Source organism: Pagrus pagrus (assembly GCF_965226575.1).
Source record: "Pagrus pagrus genome assembly, chromosome: 21".
Classification (NCBI taxonomy): Eukaryota; Metazoa; Chordata; class Actinopteri; order Spariformes; family Sparidae; genus Pagrus; species Pagrus pagrus.
Window position 1 is genome coordinate 6412368 of NC_140208.1, and position 25875 is coordinate 6438242.

Sequence of the window (25875 nt, forward strand, 5' to 3'; positions counted from 1 at the left end):
CGCTCGTGTGGGTTGACAGATGAAAGACTTTGAAATGCCAGGTAGAAGAACCTTCCTGGCGAGTGTCGAAATGAGTTTTCGACTATCAGGGCTCAGGGTTATTTATGGATTTGTGTATTATTTGTATAAGCGGTTGGCACTTATGGTGGTGGGATTTCATTATCGGCACGGCAACTTCAAGCTTTGAAATATTCTAAAATATGCAAACATGCAGACAGACATTACTGCAGAAACAGACGCAGGCAGAGACACAGTCCTTTGAAACTGCTTCCTCAGCTGAGTGGATTTCCCTCCTGCTTCGCTCTTCCTCAGAGCACATCACTCTGGTTAATTGTGTAGCCCACTCCATTTTTTCCCATACCAGTTGACTTATGACCATTCATGTAACATGCTGCCCGTGAGGAAGAGGCTAATCCGCAAATCATGCTAGTGCACCATCTGCAGGCAGAGCGTATTTTTAGACAGAATGCTGGATAACGAGCAGTTTCTGTAAATTATTTTGATTAAAAACACCATCTGCTTATAAACTACACATTTTCACCCCTAACAAACCCTACACCAGCTGGGAGGATGAATGAAAAATAGAAATATTACTATTATTATTCCTTTTCTTTTTGGCATTTTGTGCCTTTTTTGGAAAGCAGATAGAGGACCAGATACCCCATCTTCCAGATTCTGATAAATGTAAGTGAAGTATTGTGATTCTGTTTCTAGCAGAGCTGCAGAAGAGTTTCCGAGCAAGAGCCAAAGATTGGCGCTGGTTGAAGTGTCCTGATTTCAATTTACCCTCGAAAAAATGGGAGAAAATGTGGTGAAATATTATCTGTGTTTCTTGAGCTTTAAAACATTTAATGGAGACCACTGATGTTGTGCATCACTAGCCAAGACTGTCGGTGTTTGACGACCTGGGAATGAGCCTCACCAATCAACTATCTTTCTCCAGAGTCGCTTCACCTTAGGATTCAAATTATGTGACTGTTCACACAGACCTTTGGTTACTCAACAGAGCGTGACTGCAGGACCGTTTGTTTTTATTTGTTCCCATCAGCCGGAATACCATACTGCACGGAGGTAGCAAGACCCAACAGGCACCGAGGTCGTGCTCGTCTCATGGATCTAACAATCAATATCTGGATACATCTGGATACATTTGTATGGAAGCTGCTCAGTGGCGCATGAAGCCAAAAACACTTGACTTCCCGGGTATAAAAATACCCAGATCATCTGCAGACTGAGCGAGCTAACTTCTGGTTTAGCACCCGGCTAACTTGAATAGGGATGAAATGATTTAATCTTGCGACTCTACAAAGGCTGCTTCAACAATGTTAGCTTTTTGGGCCCAGTGTGTCATGTGACGTAATTACATGGTTTGGTCACTCCGAATGTCGGCTTCAAAACTCGCCGCTCTTCCTGAGAGCTCGGTTTGTCTATGTTTGTGTTCAGTTCAGCCTCTGACTGAACTCACATCGGAGACTCTGTTTCTTTCCCTCTCCTCTCTGTACACTCATGAAGTAAAGTATATTTCCCTTTTGAGTCAGCAGTCATCCTACACCCGACAGTGGACGTCGACACCTCAGAGACTTGCTGCTGCAGGCAGGTTGAGAAGCGAGTGTGAATATAAATCAATGTTTTTAACCTCAAAAGTTTCCCCGAGCTTTCCTCCTGTCGGTAAACAGTTCTGGACTTTGTATGTAAATGGGCCACATGAAAAATTCACTACATGTTTGGTGTGAACACACAGGAGTTACTTTCACAAGAGATTTAAATATGTCGGACTTTCACAGATTTTAATTACTGAAAAACAGAAACCTTCGACTGTAGTTAATACCATTTAAAAGAGCATTCCTCTAACACTGTTGGACTCACAATGAGATTCAAGTTTAGAAAAAGGTGCCAGAGACATCTCCTTTTTTATCCTAAGCATTCTTCTTCCTTTGCTAAACTCTGGTGCTTAAATTACCCACAATGCAACAGTTTGTCTGCGATTCGGCTGTGTAATGCTCGTAGTGACTAATGTATCTTCAAACCCTCTTGCCTCAAGCAGAGCTAAGCAGCAGCTACAGAGGTCACACTTCAGATATGTTACCGTACATATTCAGCGTTTATGAGGTTCACTTGATATAATTGAGCCTAAATTAGTATACATACCATACATACCAAATTACATAAGGAAATTATGTAATTTTAAGAAATCTTGATTCATGTGTACTCGGTGCTCTCTCTGTATCAGATGTCTCAGGAGAGACCCTGAAGGATCTCTTCTCCTCTCTACCTAAACACCAAAAATAGTTATTATATTTCATTTCATCTTTGTTACATCAGTAATTAGGCTCCGTCATTTTTATTTATATACAAAGATGCTGATGTTCTGTCCCAGTATTTATGCGATAAATGAATCATGCTCATCAGATTTCAAAGAGTCAGAGTTGCCCTAGTTGCGGCTCAAATGTTTTGTGTTGCATATATTAATGCCGAAGAGTTTCCTTCAAAATGAGATTTCCACCATTTGAGAAGAGTGAAATGATTAGTGCTGCAACAAAGGTAATTTTTTTATAATGTGTTTTCACATGAAGCTTAGATTGAATGCCCTCTTATTTTATGATGTCATCACCTGAGGAAAAAGTAAAAAAATCCTCTTTAAAACTCAACTTACTTTAGTGAATACAACTGAACCAAACGAGCGATTGCTTTGACATCTTTCTGCAGTTGATATTGGAATGAAAGTGACGACATCTTTAGGGGGCGCAGAGCAGTGAATGCAGACATAAAATGATCCCCTTTTTGTAACGACTTCACGCAATTTACGATGAAAGTGTTTGAGCCGAGATAGTCTTTTTTGTTATCATGGTTATATAAATGTAATTTATGCCGCCGATTGCTGCTAGACTGCCTGTTAATACAGGTGCGTTCCTCCCTTTATGTGCAGCAAGCACGAAGATTAACCACGGTGAAAATGTTGTTTTTGAAAGGCTAAATGCCAAAAAATATGGACTGAAGCAGAATATTTCATGAGTTTAAAATATGTTGTGAGTTCTGGAAATGATTGCATCTTTCTTTTTTAAATGGATTTTGACTTTCAGACTTTGAAACGCTCCGAGGCTTTTGGCAATGTTTGGATACACGGGAGTCTGAAACAATCCTACGCAGCTACCACTGGAATCTAAGTCTACAAATAGTATAACTCTGATGATATTAGTGTATCCTAATCTTTACCTCCAATTGTGAAGTGATACTGGGTTCAAAGTTTGTAACCCTGATTCAAATGCTTTGCAGCTGTTTTAACTGTTCTGAAGTGAACGTAAATCTTTACATTATTATGTAAATCTTTACATAATAATGTAAAGATTTATTGGATGCACATTCTGGTTGGCTCGCACTGGGTGTCTCATCACTTGTTACTTTCAACAGAGATGCCTTTTTATGTTTCGTGATCATTGCTGGTTGTGTCCCGTGTAAAACCATAAGTGAATGTTGACGATTTTAATCAAACGTTATCTTTTACTTAACTTAGCCAAGTTGTTTCATAGCCAAACTGCAGCTGAAAACTGTCTTAGCTCACAGGGGAGGCGAACTCGGGTCACCCACATAGAAGACAAATAAGGGATCCATTGGTTCAGCACAAACTGCTGGGAAAACAGTCTTTACCATATTACCTGACCTCCCTCTCCAACATTAAACCCCTTGTGTAATCATCCAAACGGTCTAACAAGGCTTTCATTTCCGTACACATAAATGTGAGGTCAAATACACAAGTTGCTGAAAAACAGCGTGTGCTACTACAGGCTGTCCACTAACAGCTAACCAGCTCTCCTCCTGCAGATTTCAACACGGATTTGCCGTTAGTTTCAAGCCCCGGTATGAATGTTGATGTGAACGTGAATTGTTCAGCCACCATTATCGTTTAGTGAAAATCTGATATCATGACAGCCCTAATATGATGTATCCTTAGAAATACATGTCATAATGTCAAAACCATATCAGTAACCTTTGACTACCTGCATTAAAACTTGACACACAGACATTTACAGTAGAGTACATGCAGCAGTGTTGCTGGTGTTTGTTTGCTCTGTGACACAGCACAAAGCAGGCCCAGCAGTCATCCAGCTGGCTGCCTCCCAGAGCCCACTGAGAGACACTGATTACTGGCCACTAATAGATCTCGATCCCTGACTCATCCTGTCCCACTGTTCACTCAATGATACCAATTACTCACCTTCAGGACGTGTCCGGGGCTCAGACACGCCAAAAATATCACTTTCTAATTACCAGAACTTCCTATCAGAGGTGGAATTGATGTCTGGCCTCAGAACAGCTTTTGTCCTGTCATTGGCTGTGGAGAGGGGATGCCTGAGCGTTGCTGTAGGTGCAGCAATTTACTGGTGAAACCAGGAAAACAGGCATGTGTATTAGCTGTGTGGCCTTCAGGGGCTGAATTCAATCGTGTGTGTGTGTGATGGAATAACCTCAGTCACATACCTGCACTCACCCACCCCGCTTTCATCTAACATCCTCATCATACAGCCTCTCATCCCAGTTTAATGGCAGCAGGGATGGACCACATCCTGAGTGTTGGTAAATTGATGCACTGAGGGTCCCAGAGCTTGATACTTGGACGAGGATGAGCTGATACGAGTGTGAAGTCTTTTTTAAAAGCAGCAGGCAGGGCTCAGATTCACTGAGCATGCAGTATAGATCCAGTAGAAGACAGTTAGAGGATCAGAGCAGAGGGTAAAGTGAAAGAAGATTTAGTCTCAGCTGTCCCCACGTCTCATCATGAAGGCATGTCTTTTTTTTTTTCCAGACGTTCCTAGATGATTATTCTCTTTGAAGACAAATCATCAAATAGAAGATCTACTCCCAGTGATGTTGGGAGATCTGCAGAGTGGTTTGTTCTCGGTGTAACGAGTGACCTGGCGGCTCGAATGTTCAGAGATGACACCCAAAAGAAAGTGCCGTCATACGCGCGAGGCTAATGTTGATACAGTGATAAATGTCAGTGTTTACTGACCGTGTAACTGCATCAGCGGTGGATAAATGTCACACGGATGCATCGCCTGGGATTATGTGAGTTATAAATGTACCTTCATTAAAGCCTTCATTCCTCATTTCATCAGTGCTCAGCAATTAAAGTGATGGACGTATTCAGATCCTGTACTTCAGTAAAAATACTTATACAACGCTTCAGGTAAAAGTCCATTCCATTCAAACTTAAATTACTTTCTTAAAGTTGCACTGAGAAATTCAAAACTCAAATAAGGTCTCCAGAACACTCTTTGAAGCTAGAAAGGTGGCAGGGTCTGCCACATGACAAACAAACGGTATGAAATTGTGTTGTCCTTCTAAGGTCAGTTTGTTTGTTCAGTTTATTCAGTCATGAAAACAAAGAGAGGTTTTTCTAGCATAAAAAAATCAATGAATGAATATCTTTCCCTTCTGATTAAAATGTCTTCCTACATACAGGAACTACATAGTGCAGCTTTAAATGAAAGTATTATCAGCTAAATGTAGTAAAGTAAAAGCTCAGTTTTCAGCCTTGTGAGTTTATTAAGCTTAACAACTCGGACACATGATTGAGGACATTATGAGTATGAAAAAGTGTATGCTGAAGGTGACTAGTAATTAAAAGTGAAGTACAAACAAAAATACAACCAAAAAACTTTAACCAATACTCTTCTGTCCTCTGCTAGGACTCGTTTGACTGTAGCCGCTCAGTGTAGCAGCCTGGATAGCGATGTGCATGAGCGCCTCTGGTTGTCAGAGGCCAAACAGCCATGAACAAACACTGATTGGCTCTCCTTGTCTTTGCTGGAAAGGCACAGAGGCCGTGGGTGCTTTGGCAGTCGATTAAACATGTGAATGACCCTCAGACGAGTCAAAAGGACAACAAGGAAGGAAAGTTACAGGTCGACTTTGACCCTGTCAGACAGAGTTGGTGTGAGGGTACCTGTGTTGTCTCCGGTGAGAGTCACTTCTGATGAATAATTGGCCATTCACAGACATATTTGAAGTTTACTGTATTAGCTTAATACTAAATATCTCAAAACAGTTCGGTGCTTTAAGCTAAGTTTGGGTGTAGCTCCCCTTAAGCAGCATGGTGGGGGAGTGGTTGGCATTGTCACGTCAAACTTACAAGGATCATGGTTGGACCTTGTTGGCAAACTCAGTCCTTTCTGTGTGGAGTTAACATGTTTGTGTCAATTAGGGCTTTGACATTTGCCCAAAAAATCATATTCGAACTTCGTTTGTTTATTAATATTAATATTCGAATATATTCGAATATTTATTGATGATATTTTGATCATTAAATGCCTCCAGTAAGACCTATATTAGTATCAAAAGAAAGTCGTTTTTCTGTTGTTCTATGTTCTGTCCACCAGAGGGCAGTGTATCAATCAATAGACAGAAAAGTGTTGACAGGTGGGCTCTCAAGTTGCTGGTCGTGGAGTGGTCGATAAGTTTAGTCTTACATATTTTACAAATAACTTTGTCCTTTCTCATTCTTTTTCCTTGTTTCAGGAAACCAAAGAAGCGCCACACATAACTCCTTAAATTTTCCGGCGTGTATAGTTCTCCTTCCGCACTCGCAGCCTTTTGCTCCGCCATTGTTTTTCTGTGAAAGAGTGTAAACAGGCGTCAGGCGCTAACGACGTGATAACGTACAGAAGCCCCAGGTGATCAATGCTCATGAGCTCGCGTTTCACAAAACAGGCTGAAAAAAGCCTCGAATCTGGATTGAAAACTACGTTTTCAGGCAAACACATTTACCAAAAATAATGCTTATTATAGGTTCGAATATTTAGAAGCTGCCCGATATTCGTTCGAATATCTTTTTTTTTTTAATATTCGAATTATATTCGAATACCGAAGTTCGATGTCAAAGCCCTAGTGTCAATCCTCGCTGGGGGTCTCGCACAATCCAGATGAGAGGATGGAGCTGCAGAAGATATTCTGATTTGATTTGGCTGTAAAAGACAATGTAGCCACGCCCTAAAGCATACCCTGATTTATCGTCTATTTTACTCTAAATGGGACCATAATTTGCTAAATGAACATCATGCTGTATTAAAGAAGACTGGATACTATAAATTGAGACCATAAACTTATTAGGAAACTGTTAACTGAGGTAATAAATCACACGAGATGTGGGGTAATTTTCTCTCAAGCTCCCAAGTGGACTTCTTTTTGCAACCAGTGGAGTCGCCCCCCTGCTGGACAGTTTAGGGCACTTCGCTTTGGCTTCACTTTTCAGACCCAGAAGCTTTGTCCACTATATGTGCTTTATGCTATGACCCAGTGTCAGCTGGTGACAACCCCTCAAAAGATAAATTAGATAACAGATGTTGCTTAATTTCAGAGGTGAGGTATACTGCCGTCTCTTCTCGTACTCGTGTAGCTACACTGTCAGTGTCTGAATTGAATCTCCCAAGCTAACAGCTGTTTTTGTTCTCTCTCCTTTAGATGTCTCAGCTTTGCTCTCACTTTGTTGTTGATAGCAGCTTTTAAAGCTTAGAAACGTTCAAAACTAAAAATACGAAGGCTCTCTGGTTCATTCTGGGTTCACTCAATGTCACAGTGGATGTGTGAAAGAGTATTGAATCTCAGTTTTGTGATGAAGGTTATTACACTGCTCAAGTACATATATAAGCCCTCATTTACTTCTATAGGAACATGAATTTCTCGCTGCATGCTTTCACGCCAATCTGTCCTCTCAATCACTGCCCTGTGATTCATGCTAATGCTGCATATATGTCGGCTCCAGGCGTCGGTTTTTAACCACGGGCAAGCTGAATATTTATTCCATAATTAGCGCTCCATTGAATTCATTTGGTGTGACACAGTAAGATGTAGTGGTTGCTATACACATTATGCATTGTGGGTAAAGGAGGGAGGGGGGGTAACAGAGGCGTGGGAGGAGAGAAGAAGAAGAGACGCTGATGTAGACGAACGGGCAGGGACCCGAACTGGACGTGTTTTCCCAGCAGAGGAGAGGACATTAAGTTTCCATGGTGCACTGATGTTTACCTGGAGCCTGACCAGTTTGTCTGGGATACACACAGACACACACACGCACGCACACACAGACTCTGAACCCTATATTGAAACTCAAATGGTTGATTGGTTGGTTGTCAGCAGGATTACACAAAAAACTCCTGCACTGGTTTCCATGACTCTTAAATGGAAGATGGTTCTCGGCCCAGAATAGACCCCATTAACTTTTGGTTTGGATCCAGATAACAGAACGGATCCAGGATTTCTTTCCAAAACCCAGAGACATTTATTCATTTACTGTCATAAATGAGAAAATCAACAAATCCTCACTTTGAAGAAGCTGGAGCCAGTAAATGTTTGACATTTCTGTTAGAAACATGACTGAAACGATGAATTGCTAATCTTTCATTTTCTTTTAATCATTGCAGCTCACAACATTTGCAAGAAACTAAACTTAGATTTAAATAAAACTTAAAAGACTCAGTTGATACAAGAAAAGAAAGTGGAAAAATGAGTTGTGTTTGAGTAAATGAGGAAGTTTTTCGTGGCAGTCTGAATCTTAAATGATGATTAGATATGCACGTACCTGACACATTGAGATAACAGGCGCAGCCTTCTAACCTTTGTCTTATTATTTACAATCTCCCTGCTACCTGTGATGTTGACTCAGAGGTATTAAATTGATATTAAGCTTAAATTATTCTGATTTGATGCCAAAGTTGAACTGAGGGATTCTGATTCCTGAAGTTGATGAGACATAATCAGTGAGATTGTTTGATCAGAGACTCACCATCATGTCGCTGTTGTCAAACCGTGAAAACAGCTTGTTTTATTTTGACGTTAATTATTTGTGAGGTTTGATATTGATGCAATCATGGTTTGCTATTTTTCAGTTTTATAACTGGTTAAAGAAAAGTAATTGAAAAAAAAACACAGTCCACTCAAACTCGTGTGGTGATGTTAGGGAGGGTAGGTACGTGTTTTTTTCTCTAATATGATGATTAGACACTAGCCGAGTTTCATTTCAGCCTTCGGACGAGTCGTTTATTGAATCAGAATTTATCAGCTGCTGTTATCCAACATCATTTCAACTGATGAGAGGAGCAGTCAGAGTTTATAGCAGATTCCTTAAAACGTACCAAACAAAACAGAGAGGAGGAATCAAGATTTGTTGCTTCAAAGTTGTTTAACTCCAGATATTTTAATGTAATTTTTATTTATAGTTATATTTAAAGGGACAGTTACCATGATATAAATAGTCTGCCAAAATCTGTGATGATAGCCAAATGTACAGTATTTCAGAGTAGAAACCAACGCGGTATCACGGCAGACTGTGTAACAGACCCGCCGCTACATCGGAAACAACACAGGCTCATTCTGTGGTAGAGTTAGCATCAACAGCCATTCAACTTCTGGTTACATTTTCAAAATAAAGGCACCAAAACGACTTGTTTCTACTTTCCTCCAGTGGATCTTTGTCGTGGGACTGGGTTGCTAAATCGTTACGCCCAGTTTCCCAGACATACGCACAGTCTTTTCCTAACAGAGCAGACCATAGCCACGTCAATCTGCACAGAGCAGATCGAGCCAGGAACGGCATCGTGCATCTGGTATAATTTCCAGAATAAAACAAGTCAGCAATAATAATAACAAACACACTTAAAACAGAAAAATGATTTAAAAGCCTCCTCAACCACAGTGGAGGCACAAAAATCGATGGGAAATTATGAAATAAACACAATCTGAGCAAGTCAAAAACATCAGGCAGGCATGATGCTCCACAAGTGACACGTGAGATGAAATATCTTTAAATATTTCACATTTTTTCAGTCTTGCTCTATCCTTTTCCAAACATCTTGCCCTCCTCCCCTTGATCTGTCTCCGTGACGTGGTCAGTCAGAGCGAGCGTTGCACGAGGCTTCGCTCAGACAGTCCAGGGTCAAGTGTCCTTCAGGCTTGTTGACACTGTAGGCTGAAGATTGACGAGTGGTTTCCCTCTTGAGCTGAACACTGAACTGTCTGCTCTCAACCGACACTCATATCAGGAGATATTTTTGAAAGTCTCTCTGGTATTTCGAGACACCCCATAACTTTTTCATCAATCTTCTGGCTGTAAATGAATAATGAAGCACTCTCAAATTGAACTGGAGGTCAAAGGAAGCAATCTAAAGTTGTTAAATATATTGCATACTTTGTTCTCCCACTGCAGGAATACTACTGGTTTTCTAAAGTAAGAGAGGCTAATGTACATGTGACCTTAAGGGAGACATAATCACGGTGATTGTGGGTTTGACATGTGAGGCAATCACCGCCTCTTTTTTAGCTGTACACTGGTTCACTGTGATCCTGAACGCCTCCCTGCCGGCAACAGTTTGGGGAAATTTTGTATTCAGCAAAGGCAGACCCTGTTCCAAATATAGCTCACCCGGCGTTCGCGTTCAGATCTTGTTTGGGTTTTATTTTAATTTTCGAGTGCCCTGGAGAGCTGGATATTATAATTTGTGGATGGAGGAGCACCATTTTTTTTTCCTTTCACTCATTCCTGCCACACTGCCTCCCTTCGTAATTAATGATCTCTGTTGAATAGAGAGTTTCTGATGGAGGGGGAGAGAGAAAGAGGGAGAGACGGAGTTAGCAGTGAGCTGAGCTGCAGCCAGTGAAAGGATGCCACTGGCTAGATCTCTGAAAATGATTGAGATTATGAAAAAATGAATAGATGAATAAATGAATGAGTCAATGGCGAGAAGGGGAAAGATGGCAGAGAAACAAGGAACAGGTGGTCCAAGGAGGACAGTCGGAGGACGTCACTGGAGAAAAACAGGATGTGTAGATGGGCGAAGACATTTTCTGCAGCTTATTTCAAATGGTTTTCTTTGTCAGTTTTACATTTCTGACGGATTTTCAGAAGAACAAATGCTCTCTTGTCAATAGCCAGATGTTTTAAAAAGCTATTAAGCGAGATCGCAACTGCGTCACATGAGAAACAATTCGCAAAACATACCTGATTCAAAAGACACATTATTCAAAAGACATATTTGTAACGTCGATCAGTCTCATAACTGCTAGTTGAGCAGCTAATACTCTGATAGAGGAGGTTCAATTAATTTGGATGGTGCAACACAGCTGATGAGCTATGTTAGCTTCCTCCATTTTTAAACTCTCCTGCTCTCCGTTCTTTCAAAGGTCATCTCTGTCAAGACGACTTACAGTGGCCAGCATGTCCACGGCATACGTGTGTGTCAAAGTTGAACTATACTGTGTGTGCGTCACTGATCACTGATTAAAAGCAGGTGTGCCTCTAACTCCAGTGACATGTTTCAGTGGCAATTACAGGATTATTTGTTTTTATTATTATATCATATTTATTTATTGTTGGAACACATTAGGGTGCAGCTTTTCATCCTCAGTTAATATAATGATGGTTTATGATTGATGGTACTATAAATCATTCAGTCTATAAAATCTCAGAAAGTGGTGAAAAATACCCATGAGAAATTCCCAGAGCACATCAGGGCGTCTTCAAATATCTCCAATCCAAAACCTAAAGATATTCAGTTCACAATATGATTCACAAAATGATATTAAACGTCAAAAAGCACCAAATATTCACATTGAAGAAGCTGGAAGCAGAAAGTGTTCTACATTTTTTTGCTTCATGAATGACAAAATCGTTTTGCGGTAATGTTTCTGTTGACATGAACATCGTTCAGCCCTAATCCACATAAGTTAATCGTAGCAGCAGGTGCATGTATTGAATCGTTGTACTACAGCTTCTGTCTTGTAAGCACCACTGTATACAGGACAATATATCTCTCTCTCTATATATATAGTACAGAGTCTTATATGTACTGTATATGCAGTGATCAGCAGGGTGCACTGTGCTGCTGCTGCAGGCGCACTCCAACAAACCAAATCAAACAAGACGACAATAATTTGAAGTAAATTTGAGTGAAGCTCAGACGAGTATAAATGATCAGACCCTCAGCCCAATGAAACCATAAAGCTAACAAATGGCCTCTGTCAGACCCTGGCCATCAGTGGCCAAGGTTGTACTACCAATATACACACACACTCTCTCTCTCTCTCACTACACACACACACACACACACACACACACACACACACACACTTACAGCCTTGTAATGAGAAATGTTTGGACGTGGCCTTGAGCAGCATTTTGGAAGGTGTCCCAGACAGCTGAAATATGGTATCAGTGGCACAATGACAATCACTCACTTGGTTTTTAGTCTCCCCTCAACTATAATGAACACAGAATAATGAATCATGTGGATGTGTGTGTGTGTGAGAGTGAGTAACACACACATATTTCATCCACTATTCTATTCCTGTTTATTCTATTATAGATTTCTCTATTGAGTTTAAAATTTCCGGATTTTTGAACAGGCTTTGGTCTGAAGGTCAGAATAATGTAACCTAAAAAACCTTGTCCTAACAAGTATGTCAAATGATTCCCTCTGGGTTTAAACACATGTTTGCAGAGCAGTGTAAATGTATTAATAAGGTGCCTAAGTGAATGTGAGTGAAGCTGAAATATGACATCTCCCTGAAGGCTACAACATCGCAGTTAAAGATTCAACAGTGTGAGTAAAGTAAGACAATTAGAGGAGAATTCATCAGCCGGACTGGTAGCGCTGTTAGCAGTTAGCTGCAGAGCCATAATAACAGAGGTGGTGCCAGGAGCAAGCTGGGAGGAGGTGGCAGCCCATTAACTACCACCAGGAGCAGTAATGACATGGTAGAGTTAAGAAAAAATAGACCGCAGAGCTTTGGCTGTTTTTACACATGGCTGAATAATTTCATGATTTAAGTCTTGGCTCTATGTGTACAATATGTGCCTCTAGTTGAATACACAAAATAGATCAGACTTGACATTACGGGCCAGAATAAAACGTAATGAATTAAATGGAACAGGAATAACTATGCAAGTTAAACTAACACTGAAATGGAAAATGTCATTATGTCGCTATTGTTTGATAATGTGAGCTTGAGAGCGAAAATCCAACATTTAAATCTGTGAACAAATAAAGGAAGAAATATTTTGTGCTGTCATAAACCATTAAAGTCTAAATCAGAAACAACATCTTTATACTTGAGCTGCAGCTGAAAAACAAATCAAAAAAGGAGTCACATTAAAGAAACACATCAAATCCTAATCACTTCCTGCAAAAGTTCCTGAAAATATCTGTGTTAAGGTTGTATTTCGTTGTGATTAGAGGTAAAATACAGACTAACAGATGTTGATTTGGGACTTTCTCAGTGAATTACTGCTGATTAACTTCTCAGGTAGCGTAACTTTTAGTCGGTACACAAGTCTGATCAATTGAGCATACAGTTAAACATAATTGTCTACAAATTGTCCAATAACAATAAGAATGATGGACTATTTGTTTAAGCATAATAAGGGATAGACCTATTTTCCGATTGGATGTTCAGCATTTTCCCAATTAGCAGAATCAGAGTTTTCTTTGTCTGATTGCTGATGAAATAATACATTTAAAAAAATGAGAAGCAGCATCCTCTCTGTTTGTAGTCAACACTCTGGTCTCACTCAGTGTCCTGCCTACAACACTGTTGGCGCTTTCGGCCACGGCGAGTCAAACCGTGCAGCACTGATTTGCATTTTCGCTTCCAGTTTTATGGCGTTGAGTTGAGCTAATCCGATTCTTTGATAATACTGCAGGGAGGGAGAGTTTACAGCTGTTTCTTTAACCACTACTCAACACAAGCCAACTTTAAGCAGGTAGCCTTGTTGTAATGGTAAATCGAATCCCTGCCACGCTGTGCTGACGTGACAAGTCAGACTGAGTCAAGCTTGTGTATGGAAAAGCCCAATCTGATTGGTAACACGACACAACTCTATTTTATAGATAACAGGCTGATATTACAAAATGTATTAATGAAGACAAATCTTTAAATCTGCAACCAAAAACCCCAAATGTCTGTGTAAGAAATAAGAGTAATAATTGATGAAGCAGCAGTGCCACTGCAGCGAGCTGTCGTCAGGCAGTGAGTGAGCACTGGTTGTTTTGGGCAGCTGCCAGTTGTGATTGCATGTTTTTCTATGAATATAAATAACACGTTTAGATCAAATGATGAGGCTGTGGATGAATCAGGTACAAATGTAGGACAGATGTTCTGCATCATCACTGTAACACACTCGCCTTTACCACCCAGTGAAATGAATTCCTGCAGCTGATGACCAGCAGTGCTTCTCATGGTAAAATATAGAATGTCTTTGTCCCACATACATACTCCCCCGCCTCCCCCGTCCTCCCCACACAGAGGGGTTTGCTCAAGGCTTCACATAAATTAAAGTGACAAGCTCTCGTCTAGATGTTCCCTCCGTCTCTCACAGTCCCCCTCTGTTTTATAACGCTCTTTTTTTTTTCCCTTCCTGCCATGGATACACACCGGCATGCCTCTGCGCTCCTATTGGAGGATTTACATCTGGGACCAACTCAAATGTTTCCTCCAGACGCTTAACAGCTACAAATATTGCTGTTGTTAGGCTGAATCCCTGGAGGAGTAACATCTGAGGAAATGGCTGTTCATCATGCCTCTGTGCTTTTGAAATTACAAGAAACACAGATTAATCAGAGTGTCTGCAGGCCCTTAAAATATCGTGAAAGTACAAATTTCTGATGTTAGAGCTTTAAACCTACCACAGTCTTTTTACTTTATCTTGCACTCACAAATCACTCTGATAACAATATACCTACATAGAGGCTACGTCTGCTCAGGTCCACATAAATACCACATACCTACCTTTTATACTTACATGCAATGCTTGAATAAAAAAAAAAATTAGCCCCGGCACATGACGTAATGCCACTTCATAAAGCAAGAGGTAGTCTGATTGCTCCCGTAGTTTCACCTGACAGATACGAGCATGTGACGAGTTTGCTAATTAGTCTAACAAGTAAAAAAAATAACTCACAAAATGTTAAGTAAGGAAATATAATTACATCTATTTTCCTCACTAAACAGAAAAAAAATCCAACCGTACACCATCTGACTTCAAGTTTCTCTCTTTTACCTAACTAGGATGAGCTTAATTGGCTCATTAAAACTTAAAACACTTCATTCAAACTCGACTCACCAAAAAAAGTATTTTCTTCCCACAGTCATCTAAATCCTCAGTTCACAGAGTAATATGTGAGAATAATTCACCTCTACACGCTGGACTCCCTGTCGCTCCTCTGTTGCGCCATGCCTCTCCTGTCCCCTGTTGTCTTCTCGTCCCCGGAGTCATAGTCCTGATCAGAGCTTCTGTAAATCACCTCTGTACTGTACCCCCTGTGTTCAAACTGGCATCTGTCGCCCTCAGAGGCTGGGTTCAGTCCCAGACTGGGCCCGAGAGGATCCCCCATCATGGTCGCAGTCAAGGCAAACTCCAATCAGTTAATAAGGCCACTAGCTCCATGGCTAACTGAGCTAATTAGCTAAAGGTAGCTGGCTAAAACCAAGGATAGCTAGCAGAGCAGCAGCTGTCAGTCACTAATATGCTGCCCGTTCATTTTTGGCCATATTAGACAAATTATACCTTTAAAATGATCTTGAAACTTTCTTTAAAGTATTAAATTCAAGTGTCTGACACCCTGTTCACAAAACTCTTAATTAAGGGTGTATTTATTTATTTTCTGGTAGATGTGCTCTACTGACTTTAAAAAAAATCTCTGAATCCCTGATATATCCCTGAATCCCTGAAACCAAACCCACGCTCTTACCCTCAGTAAATAAATAAATAAACATTGCCTTTCTGTAAACACAAACTGTGAGTTTGTCACAACCCAATTATTATATTGGTACCAGTAATATATACTGTTTACCCAGTGTGTTGTTATCATATGCTGGCTTTGATGCATTAAGAGTAAAAGTAGCTCTAACTTGGACCTTAATGGGGGATCAGTTGCTGTCGTCAGTAGCTGAATTTCAAGCTGCATCACAGTTTCTTAACTGCAAGCTAATGAAGTTTAAGGGCTTGAAGAGGCTTCAGAGCACCTTTTGTTGCCCAGCAGGCAAATAAGAGCACAGCATTATAGCACAGATCAATACAGTATAGAGACTCTACGCTGAGACTCTACTGGCCACTGGTAATGTATCTTAAAGAAACAACTACAGAAACAGGAACAAGGAAGAAAATTGAGCACAACCTCCGGTGATTATATACAGTTTATATCGAATGTATCTGTGTATTATAACACATCATTTCAGCTCTGGTTACAGAGACTGTTTGTTCATTTTCCAGAATTGTCTCTTGATTTCCAGTTGCTGTTGCTGCGACGATAAGTCCATTAACAAATAAGTCGATTAAAAGAAAATTAATTGTCGACTTATTTGAAATTGGATTAATCGTCGCTGTAATTGTTCAAGCAAAAATTGCCATTCATTTGCTGGTTCCAGCTTCTTAAATTAGATGAAGAGTATTTGGGTTTTGGACTGTTGTCTTTGTTGTGATGAGCATAGCTGAAAACAACAACAGCTAAGCAATGCAGAGCCAGCTGCAGGGTGACACCCAGAAAGTGTTTCACAACGGTCAGTATTTAATGTTTAATTAGGCTATAACTAATCTAAACTTTGGTTAAATTAAGTTTTAGGACAATGAGGACAGGATTTGGGATGTTTTCAGGACGTCTGGTCACCGTAGTTTGATCAGAGTTTTTTCAGCCTCTGTTTATCAGAACAGAAACAATATGGCGGCAGGCAAAATGAAGAGAAGTTTAATTGTTGACATTGTTTATTTGCATATGCCACTAAAACTGTAGTGAAACAAAGCTGGTTGGAAATTGTTTCATGTCATACCCTTTCTATATCTACACTACGCTATCTTTGACATAATGACAACTGTTTCATGTTATTTACGGTAGGTATTAGTATCGGCTAAGGCCTACTGTAAACATTACTTCCCATGGTTATTTCCATGTTTCTTTTTAAACGATCCAAAATAAAACAAAACTGAATCTGTTAACAGTTTACCTGTAAGTGGTCATCTTCACCTGGTCAGCAGTGCTTTGTGTTTCACTGGTCACAAGAGGGCAGTAAATCTGTCCCCAAACAAGAAGCCATCATTTCCATTTATGTCACTTCTCCTTGACTGATTCTGACACCGATGCGAGACAGTCGTGCGGTCTGATAATAGCAGGAGACGTTGTTTTCTGTTGCCTCGGGGTTCCCAGGACAGTCACAGTTGTTGGAATAGACAGATGCTGCAGCTGTTTTCTCAAGGGCTCTATATTGCTAGAGGTGTGTTTGTGTTTTTGTGTTGTTCCCCTCACGTGTGTGTGTGTGTTTGTGTGTAGAACTGTAGGTCTGTGTGTTCATGTTAAGGGAGAGACAAACAGAGAAAACAGTGTTTCTTCCAGACATTAATGTGCTGTGCAGGCAGCTCCCGGACAAAATCAGTGCCTGGATGTTCCTGCTGTTCGTCCTCACATTAACACTCTCACTGCTGCTCACTTGACAGGCCTCAAGGTCCAACCTATTAACTACTGTGTGTTTACACAATGTGCTGTGATATTGGCACCGACCAACTTCCTTCTCACTCACAGTGTAATGAGAAGTTTAAAGCACTACAACATGATCGGGTATCCGTGCATTTGCTTGTTGACTATAAACAATATGTGTACTTCACATTATGGCTGATTGTTATTAGATTGATTTCCCTCCTTTCAGGCAGCTTCTATTTACTTCACTAAGCCATGACTTCGAACTTGCAGAGACTTGAAATCTACTGATATGAGTCACTCATTTTTATTAAAATTACTAGTGCACTGCCAGTTCAAAACACACTGTTTGACATAGATTATCTGGTAATGTTGAGGTGTTTAAAGATCCCGTCTGAAGCCTCCTGAACTGCTCACAGACTCATCGGGGCATCAAACATGTTTGATATTTACTTAATTAAAAATCCGGATGATTACATCTGTACTTTGCTGGGCCACAACATCAATGCTTCACGGAGCAGCTGATGGTGCTGCCAACTAGGGGTGTCTTGATTTTGATCGAAATGAGTCTTCAATTTCGACACTGAAATCAAATTCAGTATCGACGATAACGACATTAACTGCTGGAGTGACTAGAGAGTGTTGCTTTTTCATAACCTACTGCCTGCTGAAGAACTGGTATGGTCCAAACATCGACTGTTCAGGATCTTTAATCCAGTGTGTGGATACTTTATCTGACTCCATGAACACTGTTGATTCAAGTCTCTGCGTCATTATTTATCTTAATCCTACCTGAAAAGTATTTAATCATTCTACAAGCTTTGTAGTATTATTTGGGAACATGCCAGCTGTGCTTAAGTATTTATAGACCAACAAAAACAATTTAACAAATGCCAGAAACATAAACAAGTATTTTATCACTTTATCATACGATGAAATGGCGTCACTAAGAATGTATCTAGTTGTCTAACTGCTCGCTTCCTTCTTCACTCTCTCTCATCCCCCGTCTCTACACCACCACTCTGCTGCAGGTCGAGAGAAGAGAAAGGGTCCCATGATCTCTGCCGGTGATGCCGAGTTCCCGCGGGATTACCACACCCTGGCTGGCGGCGGCCGCGGGGCCCGGCGGTTCCCCGACAACACCAATGGGGGGTTCACGTCGTCCTCGCTGGACCGCCGGCACAACTCGGTGGCCGCCAAGAGCCTGGAGGCCCTGAACAGCATCCACAAGGCGGACATCGAGCGCCAGCGAGACGCCCTCATGGATCTCCAGAAAAACAAGTACACCAACAGCCCCGGCAGCATGTCGCAGGGCTCGGTTCCTGCTGGACGACAGGTATCTTCACAGAACACGTCTCGCAACTAATTAGCTGACACAACAGAGAATGTTTGTCATGGTAACATGGGTTTTATTTAAGCTGCACCAGTGGTGGTCATGTCATAAACATCATTGTTCATACTACAGATCATAAGCAACAGTCCTCAGTTTCCATAAAAATGGAGGACATGAAGGACTCTCCTGCACCAAACCTCAAACATGTGTGATAGTGTGGTATTATTACTGTCGGCACAAAGCAGTTTCCTTTACAGAGAGACGGGAAATACAGAGCACACATTCCTTTGAGAATCACAACAGAAATATACTGAAAAATATCAAAGGACCACAAACGAGGAAGGTTTTACTTATTCTCAATTTAAAAGTGGTATTAAAGGTGTCCATGTGATCCTGCAGGAAACAGGATAATACTTCTTATGAGCTGTTTACATTCCCTTATCATTAGTAGTACAGATGCTAAAACAGAATATATTATATTTAAAAGAAAAACTAGAACAGCATAAGGTCAAACTTTGACTCTGGATGTTTTTTACGAGATGTTTCTTTACTTTTAAGATGGAAGCTTATTGGCAGGGATAGGAAATGATAAGATTTCATTGATATCAATGCCATTATCGACTGTTCTTATCTGTCTGACTCCTGATCAGTTTTCTGTGTGGAAAAAGGAGGCCGACACAGGTTTTCAGTGTCAACGCAACGTTATTATCTCCAAATCTAAACACAGGGGAAGGCCGATGGAAAAATGGCATGCTGGCTGTATCCTGAGAGCTAACTGAAGCATCAGTCAACCTGACATCGTCTAAAAATGGATGAAATGAGAGAGTATGTGTACAGAATTCCTTGAAATTCAGGTTTTCCTGGTCTAAGATACATCTGCTAAGCCTGCCTGCGTGGCACTAATGTTATTATAACAGAATATTTACGAGCAGTGGCACTTGTGTGTAGAGTGTGAAATACATTAGTAAAATTCAAGCCTCCATTGTGTAGACAGATGTTTTAGCATATTGTGGATGTTTCCACCAGGATTTGAAATGATCATATTACAGGCATTACATCTAGCACTGCTGTCATCTTTTACCATGAAATGATGCCACGTTTTAGATCAGTTCTTCCTCGCCGACTGATTCCTGTGGCTAGTTTCCAGCTGCGTAGACGCTTGAGTTTGAGTTTGATTGATATAGCTGTGAGATACACGGTTCCGATGAATCGGACAGATTCGGAACCAGTTCTCAACTAGAACTGGATTTCAATTCCCATCCCTACATATTGTTGCTTGTCAGAAGTGCCAGAAATTCAAAAAGAAGAAGACAGAAGTTAAAGTTGGAAAGTTAAAAGTTCATATGCTTGTCTAAAGTAGAAAAGTCGGCACGTCGTAAGAAAGAAGATGTGACAAAGAGAGAAGGAAACATTCTCGACATTTCTGTTCCAGTGTCTAAAAATATTTATGTTTCAGTTTGTTTAACAGGAACAGTACACAGACATTGTTACATAGGAAGAAGAAACACATGTATCTGTCGATCTGAATCTTCATTTCGGTCCTGCCTTTTAATTCAGATTAAAACGTAACAAACAAATTGATGAAGATTATTCTTCTCCTGTAGATAAACCATTCTGTCATGCTGTCACTCCACTAGTCACATAAGAGAAAAAATTAGTTTTTGATAACTGATTTAATCGTTTCCAGCTGGTTCCAGCTTCTTAAATGTGATTTATTGCTTTTCTTTGTATAATAAAGAGTCTTTGTCTTTTGGACTGTTGGTTGGACAAAAGACGAAATTTTAAAGACGTTTAAATTTAAACATTTAAAAAGATGATTAATGGCTCAATCATGAAAATAATCGGCAGATTAATTGATAATGAAAATAATTGTTAGTTGCAGCCCGACTCCACTCTACGAGAAGGACCCCCCTCACTTCTGTTGCCATAGTGACAGATTCAAAACACCAGAGGGCTTCGCTTGGCCGATATAACCAAGAGAATATAAATTTGCCAGACTTAACCCCTTTAAAATCTTGTAACGTTGCCCATTGTTGGCAGAGTTGTAAATCGATGTCTGTTGAATGAGCCAATGCAGATTTTTCAATGAGGTTTTTTTCATCCATCCAAAAAGTTTTTTAATTGCTTTACTGTATCACATTGATATGAATATTGCAGTATAAAAGTACCTATACTTTGAGTGAGAATTTCATCCCTATCACCCACTTCTTCACAAGGCACACATGGATCAGAAGAGACAAATTAATTCATTAGGAAATACTAAAAATACATGTTAGGTGGGAAGCATCAGTGAAATGTCATCGATGCGTGATGTGATGTAATCTTGTCATGTTCCCTTGAATGCATTTGCATAAGGTAGAGAGAAATGTACAGAAATGTCAAATATGATTCAAACCTGTGCAACATTTAAACAGAAACTAAACTATTGTCACAGATTGTATTAAAAACATATCAACAGATTTCAAAGAATTTCAAGTAGGGAACTAGTTTTTATTCCGAGTGAGTATCCAAGTTTTTTTAATTTTTTTTTTAGAAAAATATCAATTTATTCATCACTGTATATATTTGAGATCCAGATTTCTATCCAAATAACATATCGAGAGGAGAGTGCAGCCCGGGGGAGGTTTAAGCTCTCTGAGTGCTCTCTGTTTCCACATGTGAACATTTTCTTCCTGGGAGATAATAACAGCTCGTCGGCGGACTCGGAAACCCACACAGGCGCATTATGTGGCGCGATGCCTCTGGGGGCTTCAGACACACAGTGGAGGCATTTTTATGACCGGCTTGCTGGGTCAGTAATGGCCACTTTTTAAGTGGTTATCATCTGAAAGAGGCTGAATGGAGTATGGAGAAAGGGATTTAAGTGAGACAGTGAGAAAATGTCAGAATGTGAAGTATTAAAGTCCATCATATCTCTTTTCTCTCCATCTCTGCGCTCTCTTTCATTCTGCCATCAATCACCACCTGCTCTGACTTGATACCTGTGACAGATGGTCACAGAACAGCCTGCTGCAGCGTCTCTCTGCGGAGCTTAAAGGAGGTTCAACATTTGGGGAAATATATTTGCTGTCTTTCCCAGACTGAGAAGATTTTAATGTGTTAATTAGGGAGCTGGACTCGGGATGTGTTTAGCCTAGCTTAGCATAAAGATAGGTGGAAGGCAGGGGGAAATGTCCACAGCTTTAATATATATTTATCTATTTAAAATATTTTTATAAAACACATTACCTTATTTCTAGTAGGATACTTCTTATTTCACCATTTTGATTTGATAGTGTCTACTAAAGTAATCGGTTTACTCTGATTGAATCTGCTCACCTTGCTTTTCCCCTTAGTTCTCTTTCCAGCTCTGATCCTGTGCATGCACACTGGCTTGCCTCGCCCCTCGTCTTTCCGTTTCTCTCTCTCTGTATCTGCTCTGTAGACGTTCTTCCTCAGCAGTATGTTTAATAACGTTTCCCAAAAACCCCAATTCACCTTTGGGATTTTTCACCCACGATTTTGTTTTCACAACAGCAGGTGAGCCGTGTGTGGAGGAGGCTTGTTGTTAATGATCAACATCGTACCGAACCAGGTGCACTCAAAAACTTTTACAAAACAACCTCAGACTGAGACCTTAATTAAACAAGACAAGTCAGAATGCCGTGCGAGGATACTTAAACGTGCAGCCGGGGGAATCGTACCAGCGACCTTTCGATTACTTTACGACCCACTCTACCTCCTGAGACACAGCCTGCCCAAAAATGCTACGTTGACACAGACCCTTAAGACTCACTGGGGGCTAAAGTTGTCTGTTGACAGTTTAAACGGCACGTGCAGCTGCATTAATCTCATCATTATTTGTCTCAGTTTTTGAGGCAGATATTCTGCAGATATTTTTCCGGCTCAGGCTTTAGAAAGATAGCATCCTTGTTTAGCTGAAGAACTAAACCAGAACTGAACCTGGCCAGCACAAATGGAGAACAACACCAGGTCTGCGCTCACATTTCATGCATCAGAATCACTGGCTCGTTTATCAGCTGTACGGCTACCAGTAGATTTGACGTGATGCTCATGCCTACAGTATGCAGCCACAGCCTTCTGGTTAAATACGATGGTTTTGGTATTGTTTGTTTAACTGAGAATTCATGTTTGAAATGAGACAAAACATGTTAATTAGTAGCTTCAGAGGTTGATTTCCTAACTTAGGGACGGAGCCAGGCTAATTGTTCCTCTGCCCCCAGGCGTTTATGCTAAGCTAGGCTAACCAGCCCCTTACTGAACACACAGACATAGAAGTCTACCATCTCACCTCACTCTCTGTGAGAAATAAAATAAGAACTACTCCTTTAAGTGCCCTCTCTCTGTCTCTCCTTTTTCTCCCTGCGAACCTCCGTCAGCTTCTGTCCATCACATCTCAGTCTGCTCTCCTCTCATCTCCCCCTTCCAGCTCCGCCTTCCTCTCCACCCACTCTCTGCTCCTGCACATCTATTTACCCAAAAACCACGCTATCTATCTCCTGATGAGAAAGGTGGACGGACACAGAGGGGGAGAGAGAGAGAGAGAGAGAGAGAGAGAGAGAAGAGGTTGAGATGGAGAAACAGGTGGAGTCTGCTGTCGTCATGGCAACCCACCGTTTCCCATATAAGGCAACGGAGTGATATCATATGGTTGGCACTGCCTGGGCTTTGGAAGGAGGCACACGCTGTACTGAGCAGGAGAGAGAACAAGCGACAAGAGGAGACAGTGAAGGAAGGAGGGAGGGTTTTTTTTATGTCAGCAGGGACGAGGGGCAAGAGAGACTGACAGAGGGAGGGAGAGAGAGAGAGAGCGGGAGAGAGAGAGAGTGGAGGACAGGACAGGAGGAGGAGGAGGGGCAGGAAGAGATGCTAACTGCCTCTTAGGCGCTACTACGGGTACCAGCGAGGGGGACTGTGGCGGATCCTCAGGGCGCGGGAAAGACACAGAGCCGCAGTGAATAAAAAAAAAAATGGAGAGGGGGGAGGAGGAAGAGGGAGGCGTGCGGAGCGCGAGGATGCACCAGGCGGCCGACGTGCTCATTAAGTAGCAACGGTAACTCTCTCTAACCCCGTCCTTGCATCCTCAGCTGAGACTGTGGTGCTGCCATGACTGTGTGACGCTTGTGCTGCTGCGTGGATGATGAGGGAGTGATGTGAAGTGCAGGAATGTGTGTGTGTGTGTGTGTGTGTGTGTATGTGTTTTCTTATTGTATGTGGAGGCGTGTGTGTGTGTGTGTGAAGACAGGTAGGCTTGATGAGCACACACTCATCCTCTCCTGTGTAGAAGTGCGTGTGTGTGTGTGTGTGTTTTTAGGGGAGGGTCCTTTGGCTCCCAAGCAGGCAGGTGTTGACCAGGTGTGTCTGCGCTGCCGCGGCGATGTGTGTTCATGTATGTATGTGAATGCAGAAGAAGAAAAAGAAGAGACTGTGCATTGGTGTACGAGTGAGCGCACATGTGTTGGTGTGTGTGTTTGGGCTGGAGAGGAAGCCAAGCGGACTGTGAGTGAGGGGAGGAAGGAAAAAAAAAAAAAAGAGGGTGGGTACAAAAATGGCTACTTGGCATGCAGGTCAGGCTCGCATGTCTCTCTGCTCATCCCTCTCTTTCTCTTCTGTCTCTCTAAGCTCTGTCTGTCTCTGTGCATATGAGTGCCTTGGGATTTCAGCTCAAGTGATTGAGAAATATTGCAGGCAGTAATCACAGAGTCACGGTGCATAGGGGGCCTGTTTGTGTTAGATGAGACAGGTTTTATGTTCCAAAAAATGTCCGCTTGTTGGTGCATTAAATTATTTTGCGGAGTGACTTGGCGGCAGATTTTGCCGTTCCAATTTAAGGTGAATAAACCAAGCGAGGGGGTGATTACACAGTGCACGGCTCCGTGTGGATGTTAAGATATATTGGGGATTATCTCACAGTGGGTGCTTGACTTTACAATTATCAGCTGTTTGTTTCTGTCACAATGATTCTGAGGGGCACCTGTGAGAGAGGAGATAACATTAACACCTATTCGTCAGTTTGTAATTATGAAGCCACCGCACGGAAGTGCGTCAGAGTTGAAAACATGAAGTCAGCTGGAGGTTACAGAGGTTCGTCAGCTCTGTATGTTGAGAAATGATCCTGTTACTGTTGACAGTGTTACTATTCTTTTGCAAGGATGAGGCAGAAAGTGAATGTAAGTGGGCGTTTATTGATTTACATGAAGGCAATGATCAATCTGCCAAGGTGAAGAGTTCATCACAACACTGAAACTTGTGCAGCATAGTCATGAGCAGCTTGAACGTGATTCTGAAAATATACCGAATCTAATCTAGTGACCGCAGACAGAGTAGTTTTTTAAAGTATATTTTAATTTCATGTCCAGTGAGGTGCCCATCTGGCAATTTAAAACAGTAAAACAGTCTGTGCACATAAAACAGCAGCACTGACAGTATTAATACTCCAAGTAATGAAACACAGTGGAAGTTTAAAATCAAGTCTTTAAGAATTAAGCAGGCTGACATCTCTGTGGGTTAAATGACTTTTGTAGTCTTATAAATATTCTTCGAAGTAAGACTTGAGCTTAATGGTCCTTCTGATAGACCTCAACACCTTCTTCCTGCGTTTACTGTTCAGGTTACGGTACCATTCATAATTATCAGGGCTGATAATTGGCATTTTTATGATTATCGGTATCTGTGTATTTTGTGTCTGATTGCTGATAAAATATGAATATGCTGTACTGGCTCTGCAGCATCCGTTCTCTATTAGTGGTCTGTGGGAATGAAGCTGCTCTGTAGTCTGGTGGCACTGCAGCGGTTACTTCTGTGTGGGTGAGCAGACTGTGGCTGGGGTGGGTGTCGTCTTTGAGTTTCCTTTGGGCTCTGCGCAGACATCTCAATTCGACGTTGTGACTGATGCTCTGTAGATGGGTACCAGAGATGTTCTGGACTGTTTTTATTACCCTTCCTGTCCTGGGCCATGATTTCTGATGTTTCCAGTTAGGATGTTTTCTATTGCTCCTCTGTAAAAGCTGACAAGAACTTTGCATGAGAATTTTACCTTCTTGAGGCAAATTTAATAAGCAAAACTAAAAGCTGTAGTTATAGACTTGA

General features: G+C 41.2%; 1 protein-coding gene across 3 annotated transcripts in view; it reads left to right on the top strand.

Moving 5' to 3' along the window:
• Window positions 1–25875, top strand: part of srcin1b (SRC kinase signaling inhibitor 1b) — a 113629-nt gene that overhangs the window by 28128 nt on the left and 59626 nt on the right. For all 3 annotated transcript variants that reach the window (XM_084342602.1, XM_084342601.1, XM_084342603.1), the window contains exon 3: window positions 18485–18789. In XM_084342602.1, the coding sequence (XP_084198728.1) occupies window positions 18485–18789 (305 nt within the window). The remainder of the gene's footprint in view (window positions 1–18484; window positions 18790–25875) is intronic.